Raw genomic sequence first — 25,930 nt, forward strand, 5'->3', positions numbered from 1 at the left:
TGAAGTGTCACATTATCCACTAAATAATTTACAATAGAAAGGGGAGATTATCATTTGAAAAAAATAACCAGAAGTTTGTATCACCTTAAGACACTCTTTTACTACATAAAAACTCAAGAATTTTAAAATATGGTTTTAGAGTAAAAATATCATTTCTGAAGAAAAATATGGAGCGTTTATATTTTATACCTATTTGAAAAACTCTGTGAACATAATATTATCTGCAATCATGGCATAGAACTGTTGACCACCCGCAGGCACGTATCCAAAGGAGGTTCGTGAGATCTGAACTTCGCAAGAAATTTTTAAAAATAAAAAACAAAAGGTTTAATCATGTAAGAAAATAAACATCAAAATTGTATTCAAAATTATATAGACCACCCCTCCCCCTAGGTTAGGTTACGAGCTGGCCCGGTAATTAATATTTTCCCCTTCGTGTCCCACCAAAATATTTTATAATTATTATTGTGTAAAAAAAGCAAAATAAAACACATTTGAATGTCCACATAGAATTTTATAATAAAATTGAAGCATTAATTTGTAACAACAATGTAATAATTATAATATAAATAATATAATTACTAATTATATCAAATTATCAAACTAAATGATAAATAATACAATTTAATATGAGAATTTTATTAAATTCTGCGACCCGGTGTTATATTTTCGTGGCCCCGTAGTGGGTCGCAACCCACCATTTAAGAAACGCTGTTGTACAACAATGTGTTCCACTCTTGATTCCATGCAGTATTGCAGTATGCACTATTTGCACTATAGTCTATGGGGGATCATACTTGTACATAATTGCACATTGTCTGGTAAATATAATTTCTATCACAAGCAACTCAAAATTCAAATATATTTACAGGTTTATAATATTTTAACAGTAATGTTCTTTCTCTAATGGCAGAGTATAGAAAAATTCTTATTACTTCTGAAGAAGTTTAATATATAAACAAATTGATCAAAATAAAGAAAAGGAAATTACATTTAATAATTTAACTATAAGTTCACATAGCATATTATACATATTTTTATATCAAAGCGTATTAAATATATATATATATACTTTTTATTATTAATCATTACAGTTCAGTGTAATGTTAGTTGTGAATAATAATAATTATTGTTATATTTAAGCTCAACGCTCTTTACATTTTAAAAGGTCATTGTTGTAACTGTAAGACATAGGTATAATATGAAGCCAGTAATTTAAATTTAGGTTGGTTTTTGTACGTCTCGTATAGTCGTATACCTGTACGGCTTTTACGACCATGAATGAAATATATTTTAAAACAGAACAAATAGCATTTTATATGTATATCTTCATAATATATTAAATGCATTTAAAATTCAAAGAGATCATCTGTACAACTTTAACGATGAGTGCATACAATATCTTTTGTGTGTAATCTGTGATGTTCTTTATAATTTATTTTTAACTTTATATTCTATGTAACAAATGCAATCCCTTCAAAAATGTATATCGTCACTATACTATGTACGATCAGAAGCATAAATACCATTTTATAGGTACCCTATACGTTAAAAGTATTCTTTTCGAGTTAAAAAAATTTAGTTCAAAATTTTAACCTATACTTAAATTTAATACTAAAAGAGACTACAACGAATACAATAAATAATTTAATAGGTATGTTAGATTAAATAAATAATACTTATAGTTGTCAACTATGTAACTTAGCTTTCAGCGGATATCAAGTGTACAGCGTAGGTACCTATTACCTAATATATAGTACCTATATGGCTATATCACCGTAATATATGTGTTAAACTTGAATTCAATGATAAATCATCATAGATTCATAAATAATATAACCCATATAGGTACGATAAAAAACATTTTAAATTCTGATGAAGACAGTTTAATGTTTATACTATAACTTTTTGATAACTAAGGTAGTTAGGTTAGGAAAAATGTCAATGACTGTCCGTCTGTCCACCAAAATTTTAACGAACCATTAATAAAACAAAATTAAAACTCTTGTTTGGATTTGGAAAATTAAGTAATACATTACATTTTTTTATAATAATAGCAATATAAACCATATTATTATAATAAATATTTTTACATAATAACTAACTTAATCATTTTAATTTTAGAAATTAGAATCTTGCTTTTAGAATAGTGAATGATTTTATGATAACTTCATGTCTTCATTTACAAAAAGACGACTCAATTGTTAGAATAATTGCCTTTGAAACAAAGCAGTTCGCGATAAGAGCAATACCACCGGGATTGTTGAATTAAATTTAAATATGAATTCATGCATATTATATCCAACACGGTTGACATCCAGTATCTCGGTTTTGTGGCCCGCATATTCTATTTTTCTATTTATTATAATAAAAAACTGTTTTTTATACAATGCACAGAAGACTCGTGGATTATTTTTACGATTTATTATGACTATAAATTTTAATGAATCAAAGTAGATATTATAATATAAGTATATTATTATATAGGTACAATTATTTTTCGTAAATATAAAATAGGTAAGGACTTTTCTATTTTTTTTTTATATACTATACTGAGTATTATAGGTGTTAATCGAATTATGTTTTTGTCAATTATTTTACACAATATATTACGCGCTTTTGACTTGGCACATTAATACCTATAATAATAAGAATAATAAATTAATAACACCACGTTTGCTGATTATAATATTATTTACCTATATATAGCTAATATATAGGATCTATGCACATGACGCCCCTAATCCGCACTGCCAGTCTCTGCCGCCCACCGAAAGCAGCAAGCTCCGGGAACGGTTTTCCCGGGCCGAAACATATAATGCGGTTTTTTGATCTCGATACCGTAGTGTTGTAGACTCGGGATCCCGACACCCGCTACCGCCACCTGTCTCAGCAGGCGCTGCTATCAAGTCCTGGGCACGGTCGGCATGGCGACGGGGCCACCGAAGTAAACAACACACAACGCCGCGCGACCCGCTCGGGCACACCACAACGAGCAGCTCATGGAGAAAACGAACCGCGAGGCGGAAAAAGGAAAAGGTAATCAAATTTCGACAAGCGATATTGATAGATAGCTGCTGCCAAGCGCTGGACAGCCGCGGACGGTGGTTGTAGCAGAGCGTCGACGGACAAAAGACGACGGTAATCGTTTTGTTATCGAGTGCGAAGAAAAAAAACACATCGTACAGAGTGCTGCTTTGGCGCACCCCGTGTTCGCGGTATAGTGGAAGTACCCCTCGACCGCTGACCACCGGCATCGCCGACGACATCCCCCGTCCCGGCACTAATGGGTTCATCTGCCGATTTCAAGAGTCTCGAAGATGAACTGATCGACAATGTGGAGAAGGACGTGCGTTACTGGCAACAGAACGACGCCAAGTTGAGGGCCGTGAAGAGCGTGTCTACTTACCAAGAGTTCAGGTAAATTTCGGGCTTCTCGTCCGCGGCGGCAATCCCTCACCAGACATAGATTTTCAACGCACGCCACCTTTTGCAGCGATATCGTCAAGGCGGCTCATTTGCGTCCGCTGTCCAAGAAAGAAATCGAGTGCAAGAGCAACCCTTCCTCGGTGTGGAATAACGTAGTGGCAACTCACAACATGCAGGACAGCAAGCAGCTGAGTTCTGATTTTGTGGTGAGTACCCGATAACGATTTCAATCTACAACCGTGTACGTTGTTTCATGTGCGAACTGTTTTTTTGTTTCCTTCTGTTAGGTTGCCGATGTCGACATCAAGGATAACATACCGAGCGCTTGCTCTCCAATAGTCCAAGAGTTTATTTTGAGTTTCCACCGTCTTAGCACAGCCAAACACAGGTACAAGTATTTGAGTTTACATGGTGCTGAAAATGTGGCCGCTACGTTTCATACCGAAGAGATACCTCCATCTATCCTTGTCGAACTCCTCGAAACACTACTCATATTTCCGTCAAATAGTGTTCCCGACATAGTTGCAGTCACCAGACTTTTAGATGTGATCACCGGTACAAAAAGGTATGACTACCTCAGCTGGAGTGAAATACTACTATAGACTAGTATTTTATTAATTTCTCTTTTTTCATTTAGATTTGAATTAGCCATTGAGTTTTTGAGTTCAACTGAATTGGACACATTGTGTAATCTGTTCAACAAACTAGAGGAGAGTCTCAAGTCTGGTCAACAAGATTTGGCTGAACAAGGAGTGACTGAATGGAGTTTGAGTACACTGAGAAGAAAATATAAAGTTTAATCAAATAACGATCGTTCAGTTTTAATAGTGAATATATTCCTGATCCTCCATACCTTATACTTACCTACATATCACATAAATCCTTTTACCATTTTAAGTGTTTATAGCGGAAGAATAAAATAACGACTGTTATTATGGTCACATCATAGATGCAATTTCTTTATAACATCCCATTTCAAATATCCCAACACACAATTTGTGGCAATATGTATTATTTATTTTATTTTTATTATGAAAGACTGATTATACTCCCAATATAATATTATAATTATACTGGTTATCATTTTATTTTGCTTTATAATATGTTGACAAAAATTTGTATTTGTTTTTTTTTATGTATTCATTATTACAAAAATATAATATTTAAGACCAAATTATGTTCTAGTTGATAGTTAAATCTGGAAGACCTCTATCAATTCCTTAATCCTAATATTCTAGTACTGTTTTATAATTTTAAACATATAAAAAGACCTCTTATGAAGTAAAAACACATTATTTAGTAAACAAAAAAATTAATAAGCTAAATTATTAATTTAGTATTGTAAAAAAATATTTTTGATGATATTAAAATTTAAGTCACTGACTTAAGGAACAAAACAAAGAGTATCAATTTATTATTGTTATTTGTTAAATTTATAATTATGTATCGAAATAATTTTTTTATAATTTAAATATTTATTAATTATCATAAATTGCTTATACTTTTTACTTTTGTATTTCCATCAATTCTCTTGATCATAATATCATAATAGTACTAAGTTTAAAAACTGATGATAGTACAATAGTATTTGAATATAAAAATATTTTAATAACAGCTAGTTGTTAATAATTAATAATTATATATATTACATTACACATTATTTGACTTTACATAATGTACCTACTTTGAAATTTTAAAATTTGTTTTCCATTTTTTCTTAAATCTGATTATATTCTGTGATATTATTTTGAATTATTATTTTGCTTGACCAGTAATGCTATCTTTACCAATATTATTAGTTATAGTATATTATTCAATATTGATAGTTTATCATTTAGCTTTATTAATCTTTTACTAATAAACCTAAGAAAATATAAAAAAAATATTTTAAGCTAAGAAATTTAACAAAATATGTTTTATATTTGAAACAAATAATAAACATAATATATTATAAATAATCAAACTGTACAGCATATATTAAAATTGTTATGATAAATTTACTGAGATCATGACTAAAAATTTTGATGAAATAAAAAATGAATTTTAATTTGTATCGGAATTATATGGAGAAGCGGTACTTGCGCTACCACTAGATGAACTATCAGCAGGCTTTTGTTCTAGCTCTTTTTGCTTTTCTTCTAAAATACCTGTAATCCATCAACAACAATAATATTAGTAACACACGCCTTAAGTTTACAATGTATCACAAAAATAAAATCTTTACTTTTTTGGAAGTCTGGATATTGGACTTTAATCTTGGACCTGATCGTGGCTATCCTCTTAAATGTACTATCTAAGTCTTTGCGTAACTCTGTCAACATTTGAGTGTGCTTCTTTAGTTCCTGACTTGTGGTTTTTAGGTGATTCATAGACAACGCATTGCAGTTGGTGAGCATTTCGTTGGTTTTCTCAAAACGCTGCAACCTTAAATCAGAGACAAACACACATACACCATCAGAATAAATAATGAACTCAAAGTTTTGCACTGTGTTAATGGTTTACATCTCTTTTTGGGCAATGATCATGGACTCCACATCTTCCTGGTTTACAATACCGGCTATACCCTGTATGAACACCTCGGGTGCGGTATAGTTCTGAAAGCACTCGATGCTCGGTGTTTCATCTAAATCGCTAGTAGTGTCTGCCATCGAGGATGCTATGGTCAGATGATCGTATAAAGCTAAAATTGATTTATAGACAATAATTACTACAGGAATAAAGAACTGAAACCGTATTAGATACGTAAACAGTTAAATCAAGTTTCGATAACGAAATATTAGGATTGACAGGATTTACTGAACTTACACACAGTCAATTCTAATTTTTTATTTAGTAGTAAATAATAAATAATAATAAAAATTAAAAATCATCATAACAATACTACAATAATAATTTATAATAATTCGCAGGACAGTAGTAAGTTGATTAGAGATAATACATTACTATCTACATCTATAACATCCGTGGTAAAAATCAAAAATGTAACGTCTTTGATTTCTTATCAACTTTTTGAGGTTCTGACTTCTGAAAAGTTTTGTCTTCACTCTTCTGTAGTTTTGTGTACCTAAAGGCCAAATTCATAAATCACAGTTGACACAGTTTAGTTTACATTTTCAATAGTTAATGTTAATAGTTATACTTATAAATTAATGTTTGTTCTTATCCATTAAAAATAAATCACAACAAGCCGTGAAATCGATCGAGTAAGTTAACAATATACTATTTAATAATAATAATAATAATAATGTTGTAATGTATTGTTTCGTTTTGTTTGATCATCAGCGTTTTCAAATATGTCGCTGTCCAAAACGACAAACACTTATAATCGACAGAATTGGGAAGACTCCGTAAGTATCTCTTTCACAATCTATTTTACATGACATTTTTAGCGAAGGCTAAATTATGGTTTTATAAGTCATGTTATCATTACTAAGTGAATTTTGAAAGTTTGAATTTCAACAATATGAATGTGTTAAATTTTGAAGAAATTTACTTGGACTGTTTTAAAAACTTTTTTATTGATAATTAAATAGTTATAACTTGTATCTGATATTTTATATGATTCATTAACATTAAAGTTAATAAATATGTGCTGTAAGTACACCGTATTTATGTTAAATAGGTGAAATAGTTTTAACAGATGTACTTAGTACTTACATATTTTTATCAATTTATAGTTTTATTAGTAAGAAATAAAATATATTATATAATTATATATATTACATGACTTACATAACCAAGTATTTTTCTAAAGTCATTTTTATAATTACTTATTAGAAAAATAGGCAGAGTTGAATTAAGGGTTTTGACACCCATAAGCTTTAATACATTTGTCTCCTAATTCTATACATTGATATTTTTCTCCAATAAAATATTATCGCATTTATTAATGTGTTATACTAAAAAGGTTAAATTCAGATATGAATTCTAATGACTGGAAAATTAACATTAATAACTAATAATATTTGGCTGTTGTTACTTATTGTTGATATTTCTACATATCTTGAATAAATAATTCTTGTTATTAAGTTAAATTTAGGTAGTGGTTCTAGTGTTCATTTGTGAGATACAACTAATTATGAATAAATATAGTAATATACATAACTACGACTATGGTTTATTTTGAACACTATTTTGTTGATATTATTTCATAAGATTATAATATATTCAAATTACTTATGCTTTTATTTTTAAAATAATGTTTCAACATCAAATATTATTTTGTGTTATATCAAAAAACAATATGCTATTTTGTTTGTTGCCACCATAGACTGTAGGCCTAAACAGCTTCAATGGTAATACAAACTTAAAAATAGGTACAACAATTTAGTGTTCAATATTTAAAGATTTATACAATAAACATTTACAATAAGTATCTACTGCTTTTGACAATTATGTTGTATCAATGATGAATTCTAATGATATTAGTTTTATAAAAATATCCTAATGTCTTAAATTTGTTTTAGGACTTTCCAATTGTTTGTGAAACATGCTTAGGAGATAGCCCTTATTTGCGAATGGTAAGTGTATTTATCTAAAATAATTTGACATTTTTTAACTGTTATTATTTTTTGCTGTCCTACTTTTTTTTAGGCAAAAGAAAAATATGGTAAGGAGTGTGAAGTTTGTGCAAGACCATTTACAGTATTCCGTTGGTGCCCAGGTGCTAGAATGCGTTTCAAGAAAACTGAAATATGTCAAACATGTGCACGTCTAAGAAATGCTTGCCAGACATGTTTATTGGATCTCGAATATGGACTTCCTTTACAAGTACATTTATTTAAATAGTAGTCGATTGATTTGATATATTGATAATTTAAAATTTGTATTAATTATAGGTTCGAGATGCTGCATTAAAAATTAAAGAACAAATTCCCAAGTCTGATGTTAACAAAGAATATTTTGTTCAAAACATGGATTCTGAAGTAAGATAATTTAAATTTATATTTACCAAAAGTGTTAATAAATTAATTTATCTATTATATTTAGTTAGCCAAGATGGATGAAGCTGGTGGAAAATGTCAAAATGCTAGTGATGTATTGGCTAAAATGGCTCGTAAAGCTCCTTATTATGAACGTAACAGACCACACATTTGTTCATTTTGGGTGAAAGGTGAATGTCGACGAGGAGAAGAATGTCCATACCGTCATGAAAGACCTACAGACCCAGAGGATCCATTATCGAATCAGAATTTCAAAGACAGGTAATAATTTATAAATAACCTCACTATATTGTGACGCTCTCAAAATGTGCTAGTCTTACACATTTTTACTACTGGATTTTCAAATTTTTACATTAAATGTTTTAAAAATTTGTAAAGTTTTTAATTTTTGTAACTTCTTTTCTGAAATATTTGTATTTGTATTTTTTTTTTAGATATTATGGTGTTAATGATCCTGTTGCCGAAAAAATGATGAACAGAGCCAGTGAAATGCCAAAACTAGAAAAACCAGAGGATCAAACAATCACAACACTTTATGTTGGTAACCTGAATGACATAACTACAGAAAAAGATTTGAGGTAAATATTTATAATAAATGTACAATTTATAATAGTTGCTAAAGATTTTGTTTTTTTAATTTTTAGGGATGTATTTTATCAATACGGAGAAATCCGAAATATTACTCATGTAGCTCATCAGAATTGCGCATTCATTCAATATACCACACGAGCTGCAGCTGAAGTGGCAGCTGAGAGCACTTATGGCCGTCTAACATTAGGTGGACATAAATTGAATGTACGTTGGGGTCATGCTCAAGCACGTAAAGATAAAGAAACCACTAGTATAGCAGCTATGAAAGAAACCAAAATGAAACCTTCACCAGGATTACCTGCTCCATTACCCCCACTGCCCACAGAGTTACAAAACAATTTTTTCAACATTGCTCCTCAAACTGTGCCTGTTGTTGCTACTCCTTTCATACCTGTCATGCCAACATTACCTCACCCAAGTATGCCGTATATGTCAACACCTCTTTATCCACCTGGTACAAGCAAATGAAACTTTTTTTTTATTATAATTCATTTTTTACATTCTTTTACTCTATGATTTAAATATAACAGACAACTCAATTATCCCCAATTATTATATAACTACATAATATAAATATCATATTTAGATATAATTTCAACTTATATATATGTTTGCTGAACTAATAAAATTCTTAAAAGACATCAATTACGTAGTTTTTATTGTGTATTTACTTAAATATTTATGTTCTGGGTGAAACATCTAACTCAATCATAACCTGATAAAGCTAACTTCTAATCTAAGTACTCGTATCAAAATAGTTATTAAAAAATATAACTTGATATCTTACTTAGGATTGTCATAGAATTCTGTTGATTGGCTAACTTTTTATTCTTCGGTGAATTTATGCATTATATAGTTCTCTTATAATTTAATGTAGCTGGTAAATCTTTTTTCTGATTACATAATTAAACCATAATCTAAAACAAATAATATTTAATTGACAGATGTTTACTGTATAAAAGTTATTATTAAAAATAGTTAACATTTCAATTAAGTAGTAGTGCTAAGATTTTGTTTTTTCTTTGAACAAATACATTATAATAATATCAGTAATATTGAAATAATAAAAACATTATGAACCTACAAATCTTAGAAAACTGAAATTAATTTTAAATAACATGATCAATAAAATTATTAATTTAATTAAAATGCTCGGGATGTTTAAAACAAGAAAATTGATTAAAAAAAAATATTTAATTTAATATCATGAAATATTGTTCAACAAAGTTAGATAAATATAACAAAACAATAATAATAAAAAACCTAAATAAAAACAATCAAAAATATATATATTAATACAGTAGAGTGTCAATTATTCGCACCACAAAATGTTTGTACAAATTTCTTTTTTGTTTCATTTAGTTAAAAATTTGTTATGTTCATTTAAACGTATATAAATTATAAAATACAAGATTATTTCATTGTCTACTACGGCTCACTCTAATGTATCATATTATAGATAAACTATACATACAATAAATTAGTTTTTAACTTTATTTTTAATGCATATTTGATTATCCATACCCCTCTAGGTCCCAATTAATGTGGATGATCAACGCTCTACTATATATTGAAAACAAAAAAAAATTTTAAAACTAATAAAAATTGTTATTCAAAATGAACACATACATAATGGCGTGATGAATTTGAGATTTTACAAAAACTATAGACAAATATTCCAACAATTAACCCACCTAAAGTTTAAAGGCACTTTTATTAACTTCCTCTAATGATAAATAATTGAGTATTAAATTATTATTTATTGGCCATTACCCATCCATCCACCCACCCATCATCACTATAAAAAAACTCAGGCCGTCTGACAATTATCTCTTCACCACGCCACTGCACATACAGATATAATATAGTACTTTACCCATATATGGATATACAGATTTTGTTATTGAAAAAAAATACAAAACACCAATATATTGTCATGACATTGTACTAATAACTAAATACCTATTTCACTCTTTTGAAGTGCTTGATTTTTAAAGAATCCGTCACCAGGCAGAGGGGGCAAAAATGACGAGCTGTACCAGGCTCTGTACGTTACAAACCAAGTCGACATTGCCACAATACCTGCCAATAGTTTTTCGGGCATCGTGTGGAAATACATCATCGTTGTGATAAGCATTAACTCCCAAACAGCCACAAAAATTGTGATTACTAAGAATAAAATTTGTACACAAGGAGTCATCTGCTTGTAGACAGTTTTCATCTCTTGCAATTCCTCTTCCTTCAGATTGCTAAATGTGGTAGCTACACTTTTGCCTTCTTTGCGTGCGTTCTCTTCATTTCTCAACACGTCTTGAATTTTATCCCAGCCAATGATTGGCCTCGCTTCACTTATCATCACCAATGTACTATATATGAGTATGAATACGTGACCGGATATGTCAAACGATTTCCACTGGTGGCCAGCAGACTTGCACGATGATCGGCCCAGTCCTTTGCCTCCAGAACACTTGCCATAATAGTCTTCGAGCCGGTTGAAAGCGTTCGTCCAAAAGTACCAGAAAAACGTGGCAACGACCAGGCGACTGGCGTGCGCGGTAATGCTGGATCGAGAGTTGAGGCAAAATACCTTGCTGGTCGTTATCAGAAACGAAAGCGTCCACAGCAAGGTCCAGAACCAGCCCAACTTGACCAGATACTGGTTGAGAAACGTGTCGCTGCTGGCGAAGTAGATTTTCGGGAACTTGATGAAGTCGCCGACGACGGAAGCGACCAGCAAGACCAAATACACAAACAGCCGTTTGTGCGTCGATAAAAACAGATATTTTCTGCACGCGAACAGCAACACCGTCAAGAATATGCTGGACACGGTCGTCGGTTCCCTGACCAACAGCGTGCCTTTGGTCTCGGATCTCATGGCCAAACCCGTCGGTATGTAGTTCGACTCGATCGACCCCGACCGAGTGCTGCGCTTGGTGGTCATGTCTGGGGCCGAAACGCTAAGATCGAATCGCCGTTAGTCTGCACACGCGAACGACGTGCGAACGAGAGGTATTTTTAATTCCGCAAAGTAATGACACGTAATCCGGTAACCGTATCACATCGTTTCCGCAGTCCGTACGTCCGACGATTGATCGCCGTTAACCGTGTCGGTCCCCGGCAACACAGAATACAGCAGAGATTACACTTTGGTACTCGCGCAGTTACGTCTTACTTTCACCTGTTATTCAACGTTCGGCATTCGGTAGTCCATTACCGACATGAACATTAATTATTTATTCATTATTCGTGATAACAGTACTATAGTGATTCTCGTCTTGTCACTGTTTTTATCAGAAGCCGAAAGTCCGTTTTTTTTTCTTTGCCGTCAGTTGAAAAATCTAAAACATCCGACTCTTCGCTTTTGCAACACTGATTTCTCGATCAACACCACGATCGACTCCAGAACACAAAAATTGACAGAAAATTCTACAATTAGTGCAATAATTAACACTAATCGACAATCGTGTTGCACCGGCGTAAATAGCATTTAAAAATTTAAAATTGATATTATAATATGAACACAGACATGTATATAAGTAACAAGGTCTTATTTATCGCATTTCGCATAGATATGTCATATATACTCATATGACATGTACTGTGTGTAGTGTGTACCTAGTGTCAAATGTCAATCGCGGACAAAAAGTCCGTTTTAAAAAAAGTTGGACAAAAAGTCCGAGCATATTTTTAGTGTCGGACAAAAAATCCAAAAACTAATATTTATTTTAAATATTTAAAAATGTTTATACCTACACATATTATATTATTATATTTTCGTATAACAAATAACGGAAATACACTATAGTAGATATCTATAGTAATGACAAATGTATATTTTTATATTACTTGTTTAGTTGTTTATAAATAAAATAAAATTCATTGTTTGTTGAAATGTATTTAGTTACAAATAATTTTTGATATTGTTGTTCCTAAGATATATCGTGTGATTGTACCTATGTTAATATTTTTAAATACATGTATCTATTACATTTATCTATATGAACCTATTAAAATTAATAATAAATTATATAATTATAAATGCAAATAAGAAAATCAAAAAAAAATGTAATAATATCTTAATGTATATGATATATATTGTTTACAAACATTTTTGAATTTTAAAAATAAGTATTAATTATATAAATTATTTTGTATTTTTGGACTTTTTGTCCTATAAAAACTAAATCCGGTCTTTTCTATACCTACACTATTTAGAGTACCCGTATCAATGGCTTTATAATTTTAGACTTCATATTATGATATCTATAGAATTAGTATACATATGTATATTATTATTGTGTACATTCAACATTATAGTTATTTATTAGAAATATTTTATAATAGTTTAAACAAAATGCATGTCATTTCAACAATTAAATCGTATTCATAAAAAACTAGAATATAATAGTCATGAGCAGCGTGGAAGACGGGTACTTAAACAGTCTGCTTATCACCGCACACAATTTAGAAGACAAAATTATAGCCAGTGTTGTAGTGTTGCATTCCGAATTATATAATATATAATATACATATCTACACTTAAATATGCAGATTAACACACTCACAATCATAAAATACCTCATCAGTATTGGATTGTGCAACTATATTTTGTATTTGTATTATTAAGTTATTAATAAATAACAACATAAAATCCAATTGTATTTAAAATTAAAAAATAGATTTTGTTGAGAAAAAAAAAGTATTTCTCGTTTCTGATTTTCTATTACATTTAATTGAAGAAAATACAAATATAATATAAATCTTAATGTACATAAATATATTTTATTGTTTATTGCATTATTATTACAAAAGTGGTTCTTAATAAGGTAATGTATTTGAATGAAACACTTTATTTACGCTTGATTGTAAATGTACTATTTTAAGTCCTTATACTGAATAATATGGATATATATACTACATAGAACATAAATTAAAATTAATAATTAAAAAAAAAAATTAACAAATATTTTGGCTATTGCATTGAATAAAACTTTTTTAGTAAGTTTCATTGAAATAGTCATCACTACATCGTCTTAAGGACCGCCTCAAAAATGCCACGATAATATTCACTGTGAGAATTAGTGGTTGTCCTATTATTAACAGCACAGAATGTGGTCAATGGGCCTAATGGATTGGTTATATAAACTAAAAAATTAATTTGAATTAGATTAGTTGAATGTTTACCAAAATAATATCTTAAGAATCGTTTATAGGTATACAAATAATATGAAGGTAAGGTTTTCCCTCAAACCCTGTAACATTTTATTCAATACTTTATTCAAGCAATGATACCGGGATCGCAGGTAGTGTCGATGACTACAATAATCTGAGGCCAATATATATACAGATTATTGATTACAGTATACTCATTCAAATTATTTGTAAACCTACACTTAATTATTACTTGAAACACAAAATCATAACAGAACCCAGTTATTATTTTGCAACAAGTAACATGATCAAAATATATACTACATATAGCCACATATATGTAATATTTTGGTATTTATAATTAATATTGGTATAAAATAATTCATACGATCTCGAGTATCTGGATGATTGATAGCCATTTTGTATTGGACTGCCATAGCTGTTAAAAATAAACTGCATTATGATAAATTACTTATTTTTAATGATATAATTATTTTATACAATAATAGTGAAGATAACAGTAACAAATTATTACTTATTTTTTTTATACATAAAAATGAGGTGAAATTTAATAAATGTAATTAATCTTTATAAAGATAACAACATCGTCACACATTTCACAATTATACTAATTAATATCACTATACATAACAATACCGTTAAGTTCATAATATTGTATTATTTTTTTGAAAATATTATGGGCTAATACATGTTTATAATTTTTATAATTTGATATTAATTTATATAATATATTTTATGGTTTGAGCAATCTAATTGGTTGGTAGCATAGTTAATTTAATTTGTTATCTGTCAATATGTTTCCTACATATTAACAATCAATATGTTTCCTACATATTAACAAAGTTTTGTATTTACTTATTCAAATTTTACACATGGAATTTTTACCAAGAAAAACTTTTTTAAATTGTTATATCTGGTCACCATATTATATACATATAGTTGATTGAATATTTAGATTTTATTAATACGTAAACATTTTACACAATTACACCGTTAAATTCCTACTTAATTGCAGTATACGTAGGTACATACAACAATTCATATATTTTAATTTTTAATACATAATTATTATAATATCATCTCATAGTGATATATGAACCCCTGTCTGCAATAGTAAGTAAAGTAAGCAATTGTTAATATGAACGGGCAGAGACACACGGCCACACAATCTGAAGGAATCCGCTGAACGGAAAGTTCTGAGTTTGAGCGTGTCCCTACCCGCCTACCGTGTCTTACTGTCTGTGTAAGAATCAGTGTAGTACAGTCAGATTGATTTAATTATTATAATATAGTATAGTGATAACTTAAAACAACGCATGCAAAAATGCAATAAACCTACAGTAATACTAATACCATAACCAATACCCTAAGCTAACCTATTGACTATGGGCTATTATACTATAATACGTTTTTAAATAGCAATAACCAACAGTTTACTTAATGATTAGACTGACAAATCGTCTTAAAACAATTAAGTTAAAAACATACGTACTTAGCACTGCTTTTCCTAAAAAAAAAAAATTATAAACTGTAATTTTTATGTAATATTTTTTTGTGCGTGATTCTAACGTAAATCAAATATAAAATATAAACACGCCCTTTCAAAATTTTCTGTTATAATACTACTTGTGAAGAGTCCACATGTTTGCTTAATGTGAATAATTCTACTAGGTTAATGATAACGGGCGGTGATCGTTTGTGTAATGGTAATATTTTTAACCAAAAAAATTATAGTCAGGATTGGGGACTATCATTTGTACCATTAGAGTTAATGATAATAATAGTCATACACAATTATGTTTATTGAAGGATTTTACCCATGATTTTTAATTTAAAAGTATAGTGATTATTATAAAAATGATGTTCCACATATTAAATTTATGAAAATATATTTAAATATAATATACTTACTCGCAAATTCTAGAAATCAAATCATAAACATACTAATTAATATATTATTATATGTTATACTTTATGATACTATCTCTTAATATTATAAATAAGGTGAATTCTTGATATTGTTTTTATACAAATATATCAATAAGCTAAAATTTTCAACAATTAACCAATAACGTTTGTGAAACACTAATACACTATTCCTATATAAATTCTGAGTATAGCAATGAAAATATTTATTTATTAATATTTAATATTAATTACAATATTAAAAGGAAGTGTTAATAGGTTAAACATTGGCAATCCTCATCATTCTTTCATGTGGTTTATCAGTATATTATAGTTTATGTTAAATATTGAAACTTAATATGGATAATTATCATGAGAAGAAAAATTTCATTTTTTATTATTAAAAAATAAAACTTATTACTCACCTGATTGTTCTAAAAGAATATAAAAAAAAAAAAAAATAACATTAGTTACAAAATATGTAGGTATAATTGCCCTACTATATATGGTAAATTATTTTGTTTAAAATAATTAACGTATACAAATCGAAGTCTATCAATGCAACTTATGAATAATCAGAGTTTCGTAATGTTAAGAAATTCCGTAGAAAAGCTACTTAAACTTTAAACTTTATAGATAATAGATAACAGTTAGATTTTTATCTGGATAAGATAATACTCAACACTCTCAACGCTGTATATCCTAAGGAGCTTAATATTGTAGCTTTGAACCAAACAATTCTAGTTAGTTCACAATTAAAAATAACAGTATTTATTAACCATCATTTGGTTAATTAATTAAACATTGATTTAAAAATATAATAATTACTCTGAACATTGTATTCTGAAAAAAGTTATTATAATTTTTAGTAATAACTTTACATTAAACATATATATATAAATTAAGGTGTTTTATTAATTATCGGAGATTAAAATTATTATGTATAAAATAATTCTTAAAATTCAACAACTTATTGGTTTTGATTAAACTGTACATTTTACTTTATAAATGATAGCTACATTTATCAGTATCAGTGCTGAACGATAAAAGAGTAAAACCGATGATTCGGTGTACTGTAAATGTAGTTATCAGAATATTGAGAAAGAAGTATTTTTACTATTCCAATCAATGAAATAAAAACATATTTTCTCATATCAAATTAAAAATTGTAAGCCATATGTCAAAATACCATAAATATAAACAAAAAATAAAACAACAACGCACGTACCGGTGACATCTGTAGGCAATAATTTTTTAGTTGATTTTTAATATGTGTAAAATATATTGAAATACACTCATTAAATAAAATGTATTTTATTTTTTTGAACATTGACATACATTGTTAATCTTATATTCTGAAGCAGAATATTTTTCAATGCATCAAAATTGATAATCGGACGAGTATTCGGTGAGTAATGTGAGGTGGTACATGATTGGTATCCTGTAAAATATTGGTCTACTACACTGCAAACTTTAACTTAAAATATATATTATTTCCAGAACTCAAAACATTATATATTTGCATATTTTATCGGGATATAGGTAGGAGAAATAGTATTCGATACATATTTATTTTTTTGATAAAATGATTTCAAATTTCAAATTTTTTATCGCATATTATTAAGATTTATTTTCTTCGCATCATACATATATTGAAAAGATTTATTCATTTTCTTGCATATTCTATAATTTATAAATTTAATTAATAAGAAAAATGAAATCATATGACATAATTTATAAATTACTTGTCCGAATTCTGATTTTAATGTATCGAAATAATTGCAAAATAATTTGCTTCAAAATATAAAATTTTAAATGTATGCTGTTATTTACAAAAGTATAAACCATGCAAATATCTATAGATAAAAATTATTTAAAAATATGTTGTTTATTAACTGTAAATTATAAAAAATATTTTCTAAAACACAATTATACATACAAATAATATTTGAAAATACTAATACTAAATTATCTTTTTAATAAATATAGAATCTGTTTAATTATGAATTGCCAATCAAATATGTGTGGTTTTTAACTAGGTATCGACCTTTCGAATGCTCTTTTTTAACAATAGAAGACATGATTGTGGTATAAAATTTGCGGTTATGAACGGTAAGTCAACGATTATGACGTCCGTCGAAATAATAATAGATATAAGACTTATCAAATTAATTCTTAATTCAATATTCTTTTCGTAATTTCAGTTCTAAATTATTATAGATGCTGTAAGTTTATGGTGACGATTGCCTCGCATAATAAGAAACAATACTAAGAGAGCATGATAAAGGCCGATGATGACAAAGCCACGAAAGTTGCACAATAGGCGAACCTTTTAAAATTACAATCAGCTACAGCATCCTAGCGAAATTATCAGAATAATATATACAATAGATACGACGTTTATTGAAAATTGTAAAAATCGCGAAGACAAACAAATACATAGTGTCCGAGGTGTACAATTTATTCGGCGATGCGCTATAGCTTAAAAAGGAAAATATTGTTACCAGAAACAAAATTGTAACACGCAACGAACCAATATCGCAATTACAATGATAATAATTACAACAATAGTATTGAACAGTCCAACTAAAAAAATTATAAATTGGTTCTGTGTTAAGCATATAGGAAAAAAATTGATTTAAAAAAAAATCAAATTAAGAACTTTTCTTTTAGAGTATACGTATTTTGGTAATGCAAATTTGAAATTTCATAAAAATAAAATTAAAAACACTAATAGTATTACGTACCGGATAACCTATTACAGTGTTCCATGTAGATTAAACCTATAGCATTTAATACTGTAGTTTAGAACTAAACAATTCTATTTAGATGACAATTAAATAATAGCTGAATAAAATACCAATTTAAAAAATATTATAAATACATACATATTTGAACTACAAGAACAAGTTATTATAATAATTGTTAGTGATAAAGCAATAAATGAAAAAAAAAAACAATAACTTAAAATGTACATAATATATAATAAAATTTGTGTTTTAAATAATCTACCTAACCTTAAATGTGCATATCGGTTATATAAATTATATTTATTCCTAAATATCGAAAACTATCGACGTGTTCAAAGGGGTACGATCCGATTATCAAATTTTTGTTGATGGCTGTGTCTCGTGTTATGTGCTATATAAATTATAAGCACATATAACTATATATAGTTATAAGTTATAAGTCCCGTATTCCTACTGGATGCAATTCATTTTTTCACAGTTGTATAATGCATTTGAATATAAATCCTACTTAATATGAATAGTATCTATATCTTCATATTCATGTCTACCATTATAGGAAATTGTGAAATACTCAGATTTTACATTGTTTTTAGCAGGCTACCGTTATGGTAAGTAAGGTAATTCTCGTAGTGTTACAACAGGTTACCTAACCTGTCGAAAACTGAACTTCAGCAATTTTATACAAAAAAATAAACTGACAATGTTGCAGTTAGAATCATTTTTCTGTTCCAAAAAACAAAATATAAAACACACATTCTTTAAAATGCTCCACTTAGAATCTAAAATTGTAGGTCCTTCACACGTAATGCATAAATTATATACAAAATAAAGAAATAATACGTACGTTCTGTATCTGCGAACAATAATAGTTTGGTTCATTTTTAATAAGAAGGTACAAATTATAATACACAATAGACATTTTAAGGGCAATATGTTCTTGCCCAGCCACGTGGCCCATTTCTTATACACAAAAAATCCCATTGGGATTATAGAATATGTTGAGCCAGTGATTCCTACTTAGTTGTCACGTCGGACAAATTAGTCAAGATTCTAGAAGATATAGATATCTCGTCAGATTCTCATTTGTTTTACATACAATTTATGATAGAAATTTTAGCAAAAATAACAGTAATTTATCAAATTATAGTTTAGCGTATTATATTCTAAGTAAACATCTCTTATTTATTTTTTAACTTAAAAGATTCCTATGTTTTAATTCTTAAAAATATAACTATATTGTAAAATTCACGCAACAATATACATCAAGAGAAACAAAAATTACAAAAACAATAAATAAATATTTACCAATATTGTCTACAAAAATAATGTATATAATATCGTAGTATTAATAAAATTGTAATATTATACAAAAGTAAATTTGCATTAGTGTTCAAAGTGGAAACCTAAATTCAAAATGGTAAAAAAAATATACATACCAAATATTGCTGAAAAAAAAGATGTTAATGGATAAATAAAAATGATTTAAGCAATTTGAAAAGTGAGATTAATATTTTGAACTTGATAAATAATAATGACACAAGAGCAGCATATTATTATTTTTTCATTTATATTGATTACTGTTTTTTTATATGTTGAAAATTTATAAAATATATTATGAAAAACGTATCACATAAAAATATAAAATAAAATTGTAAAATGAGCAATACAATTAAAATAACAAACAAATTACGTACTATAGAGTTCCCCTAAATAAAAAAAATACATAATATAGGTATGAGTGATTATTTTTTAAGTTTAATTTAATTATTTTAAATAAACCTTATACAATTTAGTTTACGTACTTAGTAAATCTATTTAAAAGCAGTTAAAATAATATATTGTTAATAACATAAATCATAATAACATAATACAAATATATTTTATTACGAGATAATCTCAAGATTTTTAATCGTCGCTTAACAAAATCAAATAACGATAACCGGATTTGAAATTTATATTTCAATTTTTGTTACAGAATGCAAGAACGATATTTCAAATAGCAGCAATTTATTCATTTAATTTATAATTGACTTCAATACATCAAAGTATAAAAATATTTAATATTTACCTTGCCCACCTTCACCATCTATAAAAACAAATGTATAATTTCTGAATTAATTAATATGTACATTAAAAAAAAATTTTTTTTTCTTTACTCTATAATTCAAATTTTTTTTTGCCCTCTTGTTATTTTGAACTACTCAACAATTCGAATTCTAGGTAATTCGAAAATTTTCAACAGTCCCGTAAACTTCAAATTATCGATAGTCGACTGTAGTATAATACAGCTATACTAAACAACTTGAAATTCAATAAATTTAAACTAAGAATTAGATATGTCTATATAAAATGTATCAGAAAAGCAAACACTCACTAAGTACTCCAGCTATAAAATAAAATAGTTATGTATTAGGACATGGTTAAAAATTATTGATAATGGTGAAAATAAATTAGCGTTATACCGTTATAAGAGTATACAATTATAAAATGTGGGTAGAAATCAAATATTTTTTAGTATCTAACCGAACTCTAACGTAACTCTTTGATTATAATACATCGAAGGTTTCACGAACGAAGTACATATTTTTAATATTTTTTGAACTACAAAAGTTCATGAGTATTATTTTGCCTTTTCAGTAGATTTTTTATTTTATAATTCTTGTAAAACTTGTTTAAACAGAATTTTTCTTGTAATGCTAATTACAGAATTATAATTTGTATTATCCCAAAATTTACAATTTCTTTTTAAATTTCTAATTTTATATGTATATTAAAAGAATATTGTGATTGTCATAAACACACATCATTGTAAAACAGGAATAATGCATAAACAATGAATTTAAAAATAATAAACATGCGTAACAGTGTATTTATTGACATGTATAGGCAATAGAAAACACTGCAGAAAACATTTCTTATGTTTTATTATTTCCGTGTTTGAAATGTTTATGGAATTTCAACTAATTCGATTTCAATTCAGTTCTTTTTATTTAAAACCAGATTCAACTATCAAACTCGAACTAAACGATTTAATTTCAGACTGTTTTTTTATACTTCAAAGAGTTCGACTCACTTCTAATAAAAATCAATTATTTATGTTTATAAATCAATTTTCAAATAATAAAGTTATGCTGATTAAAAATCAAAAATAATTTATGGTTAAAAACATTTTTTTTACTAACTAACTAAAATATACACTCATTATATATTTAATTAAAAATGTAATGATATCTGAAACGGTTTATAGATTACTGGTTCGTTATTGATTTGTCACAGATGATGAATTTAATATTTAGTAGTTTAGATATTGAAGTTAGTATTAAAAGCAGTTTACTCTAAATTTATAAAATATATTACCTAAATTCGGTAATCTACTTCATCGATAAAATCTTATAGGTACTTACAGTCTGTAAACCGTTACAGAATTATAAAAATCCTATTAAACTTGTTTAATAAATAAAACAATTAAAAAAAATCACAGATAATACACACCCGTACGATCTAAAATAACTATATATAAATAATGATTATTTACAATAATAACAGAAAGTAACATTTGTTTTTATATTTATGAAAATATAAACATAGTATATTGGAATAATAAATATATTTCAGAAACCGATTTTTGATGGTTATTGTAATGTCACAATCCAACTCTGGCAATATTTATTCGAGTAGTTATATCGGACGTCAAACGTGAGCACATTAGTAGGTCGATCTTCGAAACGCTTATTCGTTGTGTTGTCATCAATTTACGTTACGCATACTTGATGTTGTCGGAGTGAAAAATATGATTTTATTTAAACATGGAGAGAGGTGCGTATTACTAAAATAATACAAATGAATACAATATAAAATAATAAAGACGAAAATGATATAAAAAAACTATTATTTGTTTTGTAAAAAATAGTAACTGCGACGGTCGGCGAGACCAGTAAATTAGTGAAATCGCTGTATCGCTATTGAACAATAAAATATATAACCAGTGACAACACAACGAACTAAAAGTTAGTGTTTCAGTATCCTACTGCTGTTAGCACGGCTACTTATTAACCAGTAAGCTAAACTTATTATAACAAGAAAATCAGTAAAATATTCAGTCAATTATAGTGTAAGCAGAAAAATGCAATAAGGAAATTTAAAATACGTAAAATATTAATCTACAAGGTAGGCAGGCAATGGTAATATAAAAGTGTACAAATTTTAGATTGATAGAATTCATTGTAAAACATTTACATTTTTAATTTAAAATAAATTGTTTAAAAGTTGTTTCTTAGAGCCTATTATATTCAAGAGTTTTCTGAAATGTATAGAAAATAGTTGCTATGTTTTTTTAAATAAGTGTACAACGAATAAAACATGACAACTCATTTAATAATGTGTTATACAAATTTAATTAAATTAATGTATAAATCCACTATAGGTGGTACTAAAAATTGCATTAAGTTATTTTCAAATCATTACCATTATCTTCTTGAGGTAAATCTATCCTCACATTATCTGTAAATGTTAATACAATAAATAAATATTATTAAATTAATAATATAATATTAATGTGAAATTAATTAGTAAAAATTAATTAATTTTAGTCAATTTGAATTGCATATTTTATTTTAACTGTTCCCTATTATAATTTTTGACCAGCAACCTATACATTTAGTACATTTTGATATGCACTATTGATTTTTGACAGAGTTACTTAAATTTTGTATAAAAAGTATTTAGATAACATGATGATGCACTTATAACAAAAAACAAATGTTAGTCAAATCAGTTAATTATGTGCCTGGTATATTCAGGAAAATATAAATAAAAAAGTGAAGCCTAGTATTTAATATTAATATTTTATACAAACATGATAGAAAAAATACATAGAACATAACAACAGAACCTCAACCTTTGATCACGTTGACGTGAAGACTCGGACTGGTCTCTTAGCGAATCTTTATTGAAATCGATTCTTACAAAATTGAACCACAATATAGGAAGAGAGATATACGTGAATTTCTCCATCATGTGTTTATCATAATTCGGAGTATTCGATCAGTACCCAGATGGTTCGTTTTGATGCGTTTCATACGCCACACAGAGGGGGTCGATTGGAATGATCAACATCACTAGCTTCATATATACGGTGATACATGATTGTGCAGATGGTTCATATCGGGTCGAACTTTATAATAACACGATTGAGGAATATTATAGTTTAACAATGCACCTCCGAAAATGACACAACTGCGGACGTATGTTGCCTAGTTTATATATTATGCTTCGATAATGTAGGAATTCTGAGCATGTTAAATGTAGTAGGTTACAAGTCATTCCTGTAGTATTGTGTTAACGGTTGTTATAGTAAAGTGTTTTTTTTTTAAACTATGAAAGACTGTCAAATTATTATATTAATAAATAATTATAGTATGTAAATACAATTATGTAGTTGTCATAAAGATATTTTCAAAACCACGCAAATGCAAGTACTGATACTGTTGAAAATTCGTTAATACATTTTGTATAATGATTGTTAAATATAAAGTATAATCTAAGATCATTAATGTATAGTTATCGAACCGAAACAAATAAGATAAATTATAATCAATTTATTAATACTTAACTACTACTTTCATTATACTTATTTCCTATATGCATTATACACTTATAATTTTTACGAGTACTAATGTATAAATGTATAATACTACTAAACCACCGAAATTGTCAAAGTTTACGAAATATGTAAAAACATGTGAAATAAAATATGTTTTATTTTATTGCAAATCGCGTGAAATGAATTTATCACTTATAATACTAATACTTAATTTATCATGTTGTAGTAAAAATATGTATTTACATACAAATCCAAGCCCCAATAATTATAAATATTATGTTAATGCTCACCAAACATCTAAACGATAAGCTCATCATCAAATTAATAATCTTTGGATTGATAAACTGAGTTGCACAACTTAGCAACGTTTTACTGATTTCGCCCGAATTCGTGTCATTTTTTGGGTACAAAATAATATATATTATTATAAGGGCACGGAAGTTGATCTATTTTGCAATTTTTTTAGGAACTTTTTAGACCATGCTCTCCTGACCACGAATATGTTTCGTCAGCATTGAACAATTAATTTTTATTTTGAATTTTTAGTATTTATTACTTTTAAGTCATATTTTGACATTTTTAGATACTCTCTCCACATTTTTAGTCATTTTTACTGATTTCACATTAGTTCACTACTTATCGTTTCTTTTCGACAATTATGCCGATAACTTACGTAATACTCTTACCACAGACTAAGTTTAGTACCTATCCGATTTTATCTCACCGATTACTGTTGTTGTTGTTGTTGTTGTATTGTGATGAATATTATTATACCTAAATTCTATAATTTTTTATAGTATTTTTCAAATGGCCAAAAATGTTTTATTTAATTTTTAATGACATTTTTTGTAATTTTTATGTCATATTTGCATTTTTTTAGATAATTTTTTAATGTTTTTAAGGTCATCAACTTTCGAGCCCTAATAATTATTATATTGTAAAATAGTCTCAAATACAAACTAATATCCTTCAAAAAAGGTTATAAATACAATAAAATAACTATCCCGCATTTTAAAGCTACTTACCCGAAAATCCAGCAATATCTATTAGTATATCTGTTAAATTTATAAATAATTTTAATTCAATAATTATATAACACTATGCTTGAGTTGCATGAACAATTGATTAATTTTCCGCTTCAAAAATATTACATGATCTATAATAATATATTTTATCGATAATTACAAAGTTCCGAGGTTACTTTTGAACCACTAATCACCTAATTCGACTAGATTGAATTTTCTATCAGAAACTAATCTTAAAGTTGGATATTCTATCACATTTTCCACTATTTATTGTTAAAAGAAACACACGCGCACAAACAGAAAAACACAAACATCATTGTAAAATCGATATTTTAATCTCTCTTCTGAAAATCTAATATATAGCCTACATTATTGTTTACGTTACGCATTTAACTGCTATAGATACATAGTTTAAATTCTTTTATTAAAAATATTCATTTTTTCGGTTCAAACAGTTAATGTGATATAAAGTAATTAGGAGAGTGACAAATAAATTACATACCTACACACATT

The 25,930-nt window shown here is 27.8% G+C and overlaps 4 protein-coding genes across 6 annotated transcripts; 2 read left to right on the forward strand and 2 right to left on the reverse strand.

The window, feature by feature from the left end:
* Positions 1–2,966: 2,966 nt before the first annotated feature.
* Positions 2,967–4,606, forward strand: LOC132930360 (coiled-coil domain-containing protein 103). Its single transcript, XM_060996191.1, has 4 exons — positions 2,967–3,420; positions 3,497–3,635; positions 3,717–3,994; positions 4,067–4,606. The coding sequence occupies exons 1-4, from the start codon at positions 3,287–3,289 to the stop codon at positions 4,227–4,229; spliced, it is 714 nt and encodes a 237-aa protein (XP_060852174.1). The 5' UTR covers positions 2,967–3,286; the 3' UTR covers positions 4,230–4,606.
* Positions 4,607–5,329: 723 nt separating this feature from the next.
* Positions 5,330–6,350, reverse strand: LOC132930909 (kxDL motif-containing protein CG10681). 2 transcript variants are annotated; one of them, XM_060997019.1, is made up of 4 exons: positions 6,235–6,350; positions 5,932–6,109; positions 5,654–5,853; positions 5,330–5,576 (listed from the first exon to the last, which is right to left on the reverse strand). In XM_060997019.1, exons 2-4 carry the CDS (start codon positions 6,075–6,077, stop codon positions 5,473–5,475), a joined length of 450 nt encoding a protein of 149 aa, XP_060853002.1. In that variant the 5' UTR covers positions 6,078–6,109; positions 6,235–6,350; the 3' UTR covers positions 5,330–5,472. The 2 variants fall into 2 exon arrangements, with proteins under 2 accessions (XP_060853002.1, XP_060853001.1); XM_060997018.1 differs by having other exon boundaries at positions 5,932–6,285.
* Positions 6,351–6,372: 22 nt separating this feature from the next.
* On the reverse strand, positions 6,373–12,241 carry LOC132930907 (acyl-coenzyme A diphosphatase FITM2). 2 transcript variants are annotated; one of them, XR_009662295.1, is made up of 3 exons: positions 10,926–12,241; positions 9,751–9,880; positions 6,373–6,493 (listed from the first exon to the last, which is right to left on the reverse strand). XR_009662295.1 is itself a non-coding variant. In XM_060997016.1 (2 exons), exons 1-2 carry the CDS (start codon positions 11,902–11,904, stop codon positions 9,861–9,863), a joined length of 999 nt encoding a protein of 332 aa, XP_060852999.1. In that variant the 5' UTR covers positions 11,905–12,241; the 3' UTR covers positions 9,418–9,860. The 2 variants fall into 2 exon arrangements, 1 of the variants encoding a protein (XP_060852999.1); XM_060997016.1 differs by lacking the exon at positions 6,373–6,493 and having other exon boundaries at positions 9,418–9,880.
* LOC132930906 (pre-mRNA-splicing factor RBM22) lies at positions 6,491–9,608 on the forward strand. Its single transcript, XM_060997015.1, has 8 exons — positions 6,491–6,632; positions 6,712–6,776; positions 7,896–7,949; positions 8,023–8,199; positions 8,268–8,354; positions 8,419–8,633; positions 8,807–8,950; positions 9,017–9,608. The coding sequence occupies exons 2-8, from the start codon at positions 6,723–6,725 to the stop codon at positions 9,429–9,431; spliced, it is 1,146 nt and encodes a 381-aa protein (XP_060852998.1). The 5' UTR covers positions 6,491–6,632; positions 6,712–6,722; the 3' UTR covers positions 9,432–9,608.
* Positions 12,242–25,930: the final 13,689 nt, after the last annotated feature.

This window comes from Rhopalosiphum padi, chromosome 4, assembly GCF_020882245.1.
Source record: "Rhopalosiphum padi isolate XX-2018 chromosome 4, ASM2088224v1, whole genome shotgun sequence".
Lineage (NCBI taxonomy): Eukaryota > Metazoa > Arthropoda > Insecta > Hemiptera > Aphididae > Rhopalosiphum > Rhopalosiphum padi.

Bases quoted from the DNA above. Each gene is read 5' to 3' on its own strand.
- LOC132930360 (XM_060996191.1), top strand. From the start codon at position 3,287: ATGGGTTCATCTGCCGATTTCAAGAGTCTCGAAGATGAACTGATCGAC. The intron at 3,636-3,716 runs GTGAGTACCCGA...TCCTTCTGTTAG, and splicing joins AGCTGAGTTCTGATTTTGTG to GTTGCCGATGTCGACATCAA. The intron at 3,995-4,066 runs GTATGACTACCT...TTTTTCATTTAG, and splicing joins GTGATCACCGGTACAAAAAG to ATTTGAATTAGCCATTGAGT.
- LOC132930907 (XM_060997016.1), bottom strand. From the start codon at position 11,904: ATGACCACCAAGCGCAGCACTCGGTCGGGGTCGATCGAGTCGAACTAC. The intron at 9,881-10,925 runs GTATTTAGTTAT...TATTTGTTTTAG, and splicing joins ACTTCAAAAGAGTGAAATAG to ATTATGGTTTAATTATGTAA.
- LOC132930909 (XM_060997019.1), bottom strand. From the start codon at position 6,077: ATGGCAGACACTACTAGCGATTTAGATGAAACACCGAGCATCGAGTGC. The intron at 5,854-5,931 runs GTAAACCATTAA...CTCTGATTTAAG, and splicing joins ATCATTGCCCAAAAAGAGAT to GTTGCAGCGTTTTGAGAAAA. The intron at 5,577-5,653 runs GTAAAGATTTTA...GATGGATTACAG, and splicing joins ATATCCAGACTTCCAAAAAA to GTATTTTAGAAGAAAAGCAA.
- LOC132930906 (XM_060997015.1), top strand. From the start codon at position 6,723: ATGTCGCTGTCCAAAACGACAAACACTTATAATCGACAGAATTGGGAA. The intron at 8,634-8,806 runs GTAATAATTTAT...TTTTTTTTTTAG, and splicing joins AATCAGAATTTCAAAGACAG to ATATTATGGTGTTAATGATC. The intron at 8,951-9,016 runs GTAAATATTTAT...TTTAATTTTTAG, and splicing joins ACTACAGAAAAAGATTTGAG to GGATGTATTTTATCAATACG.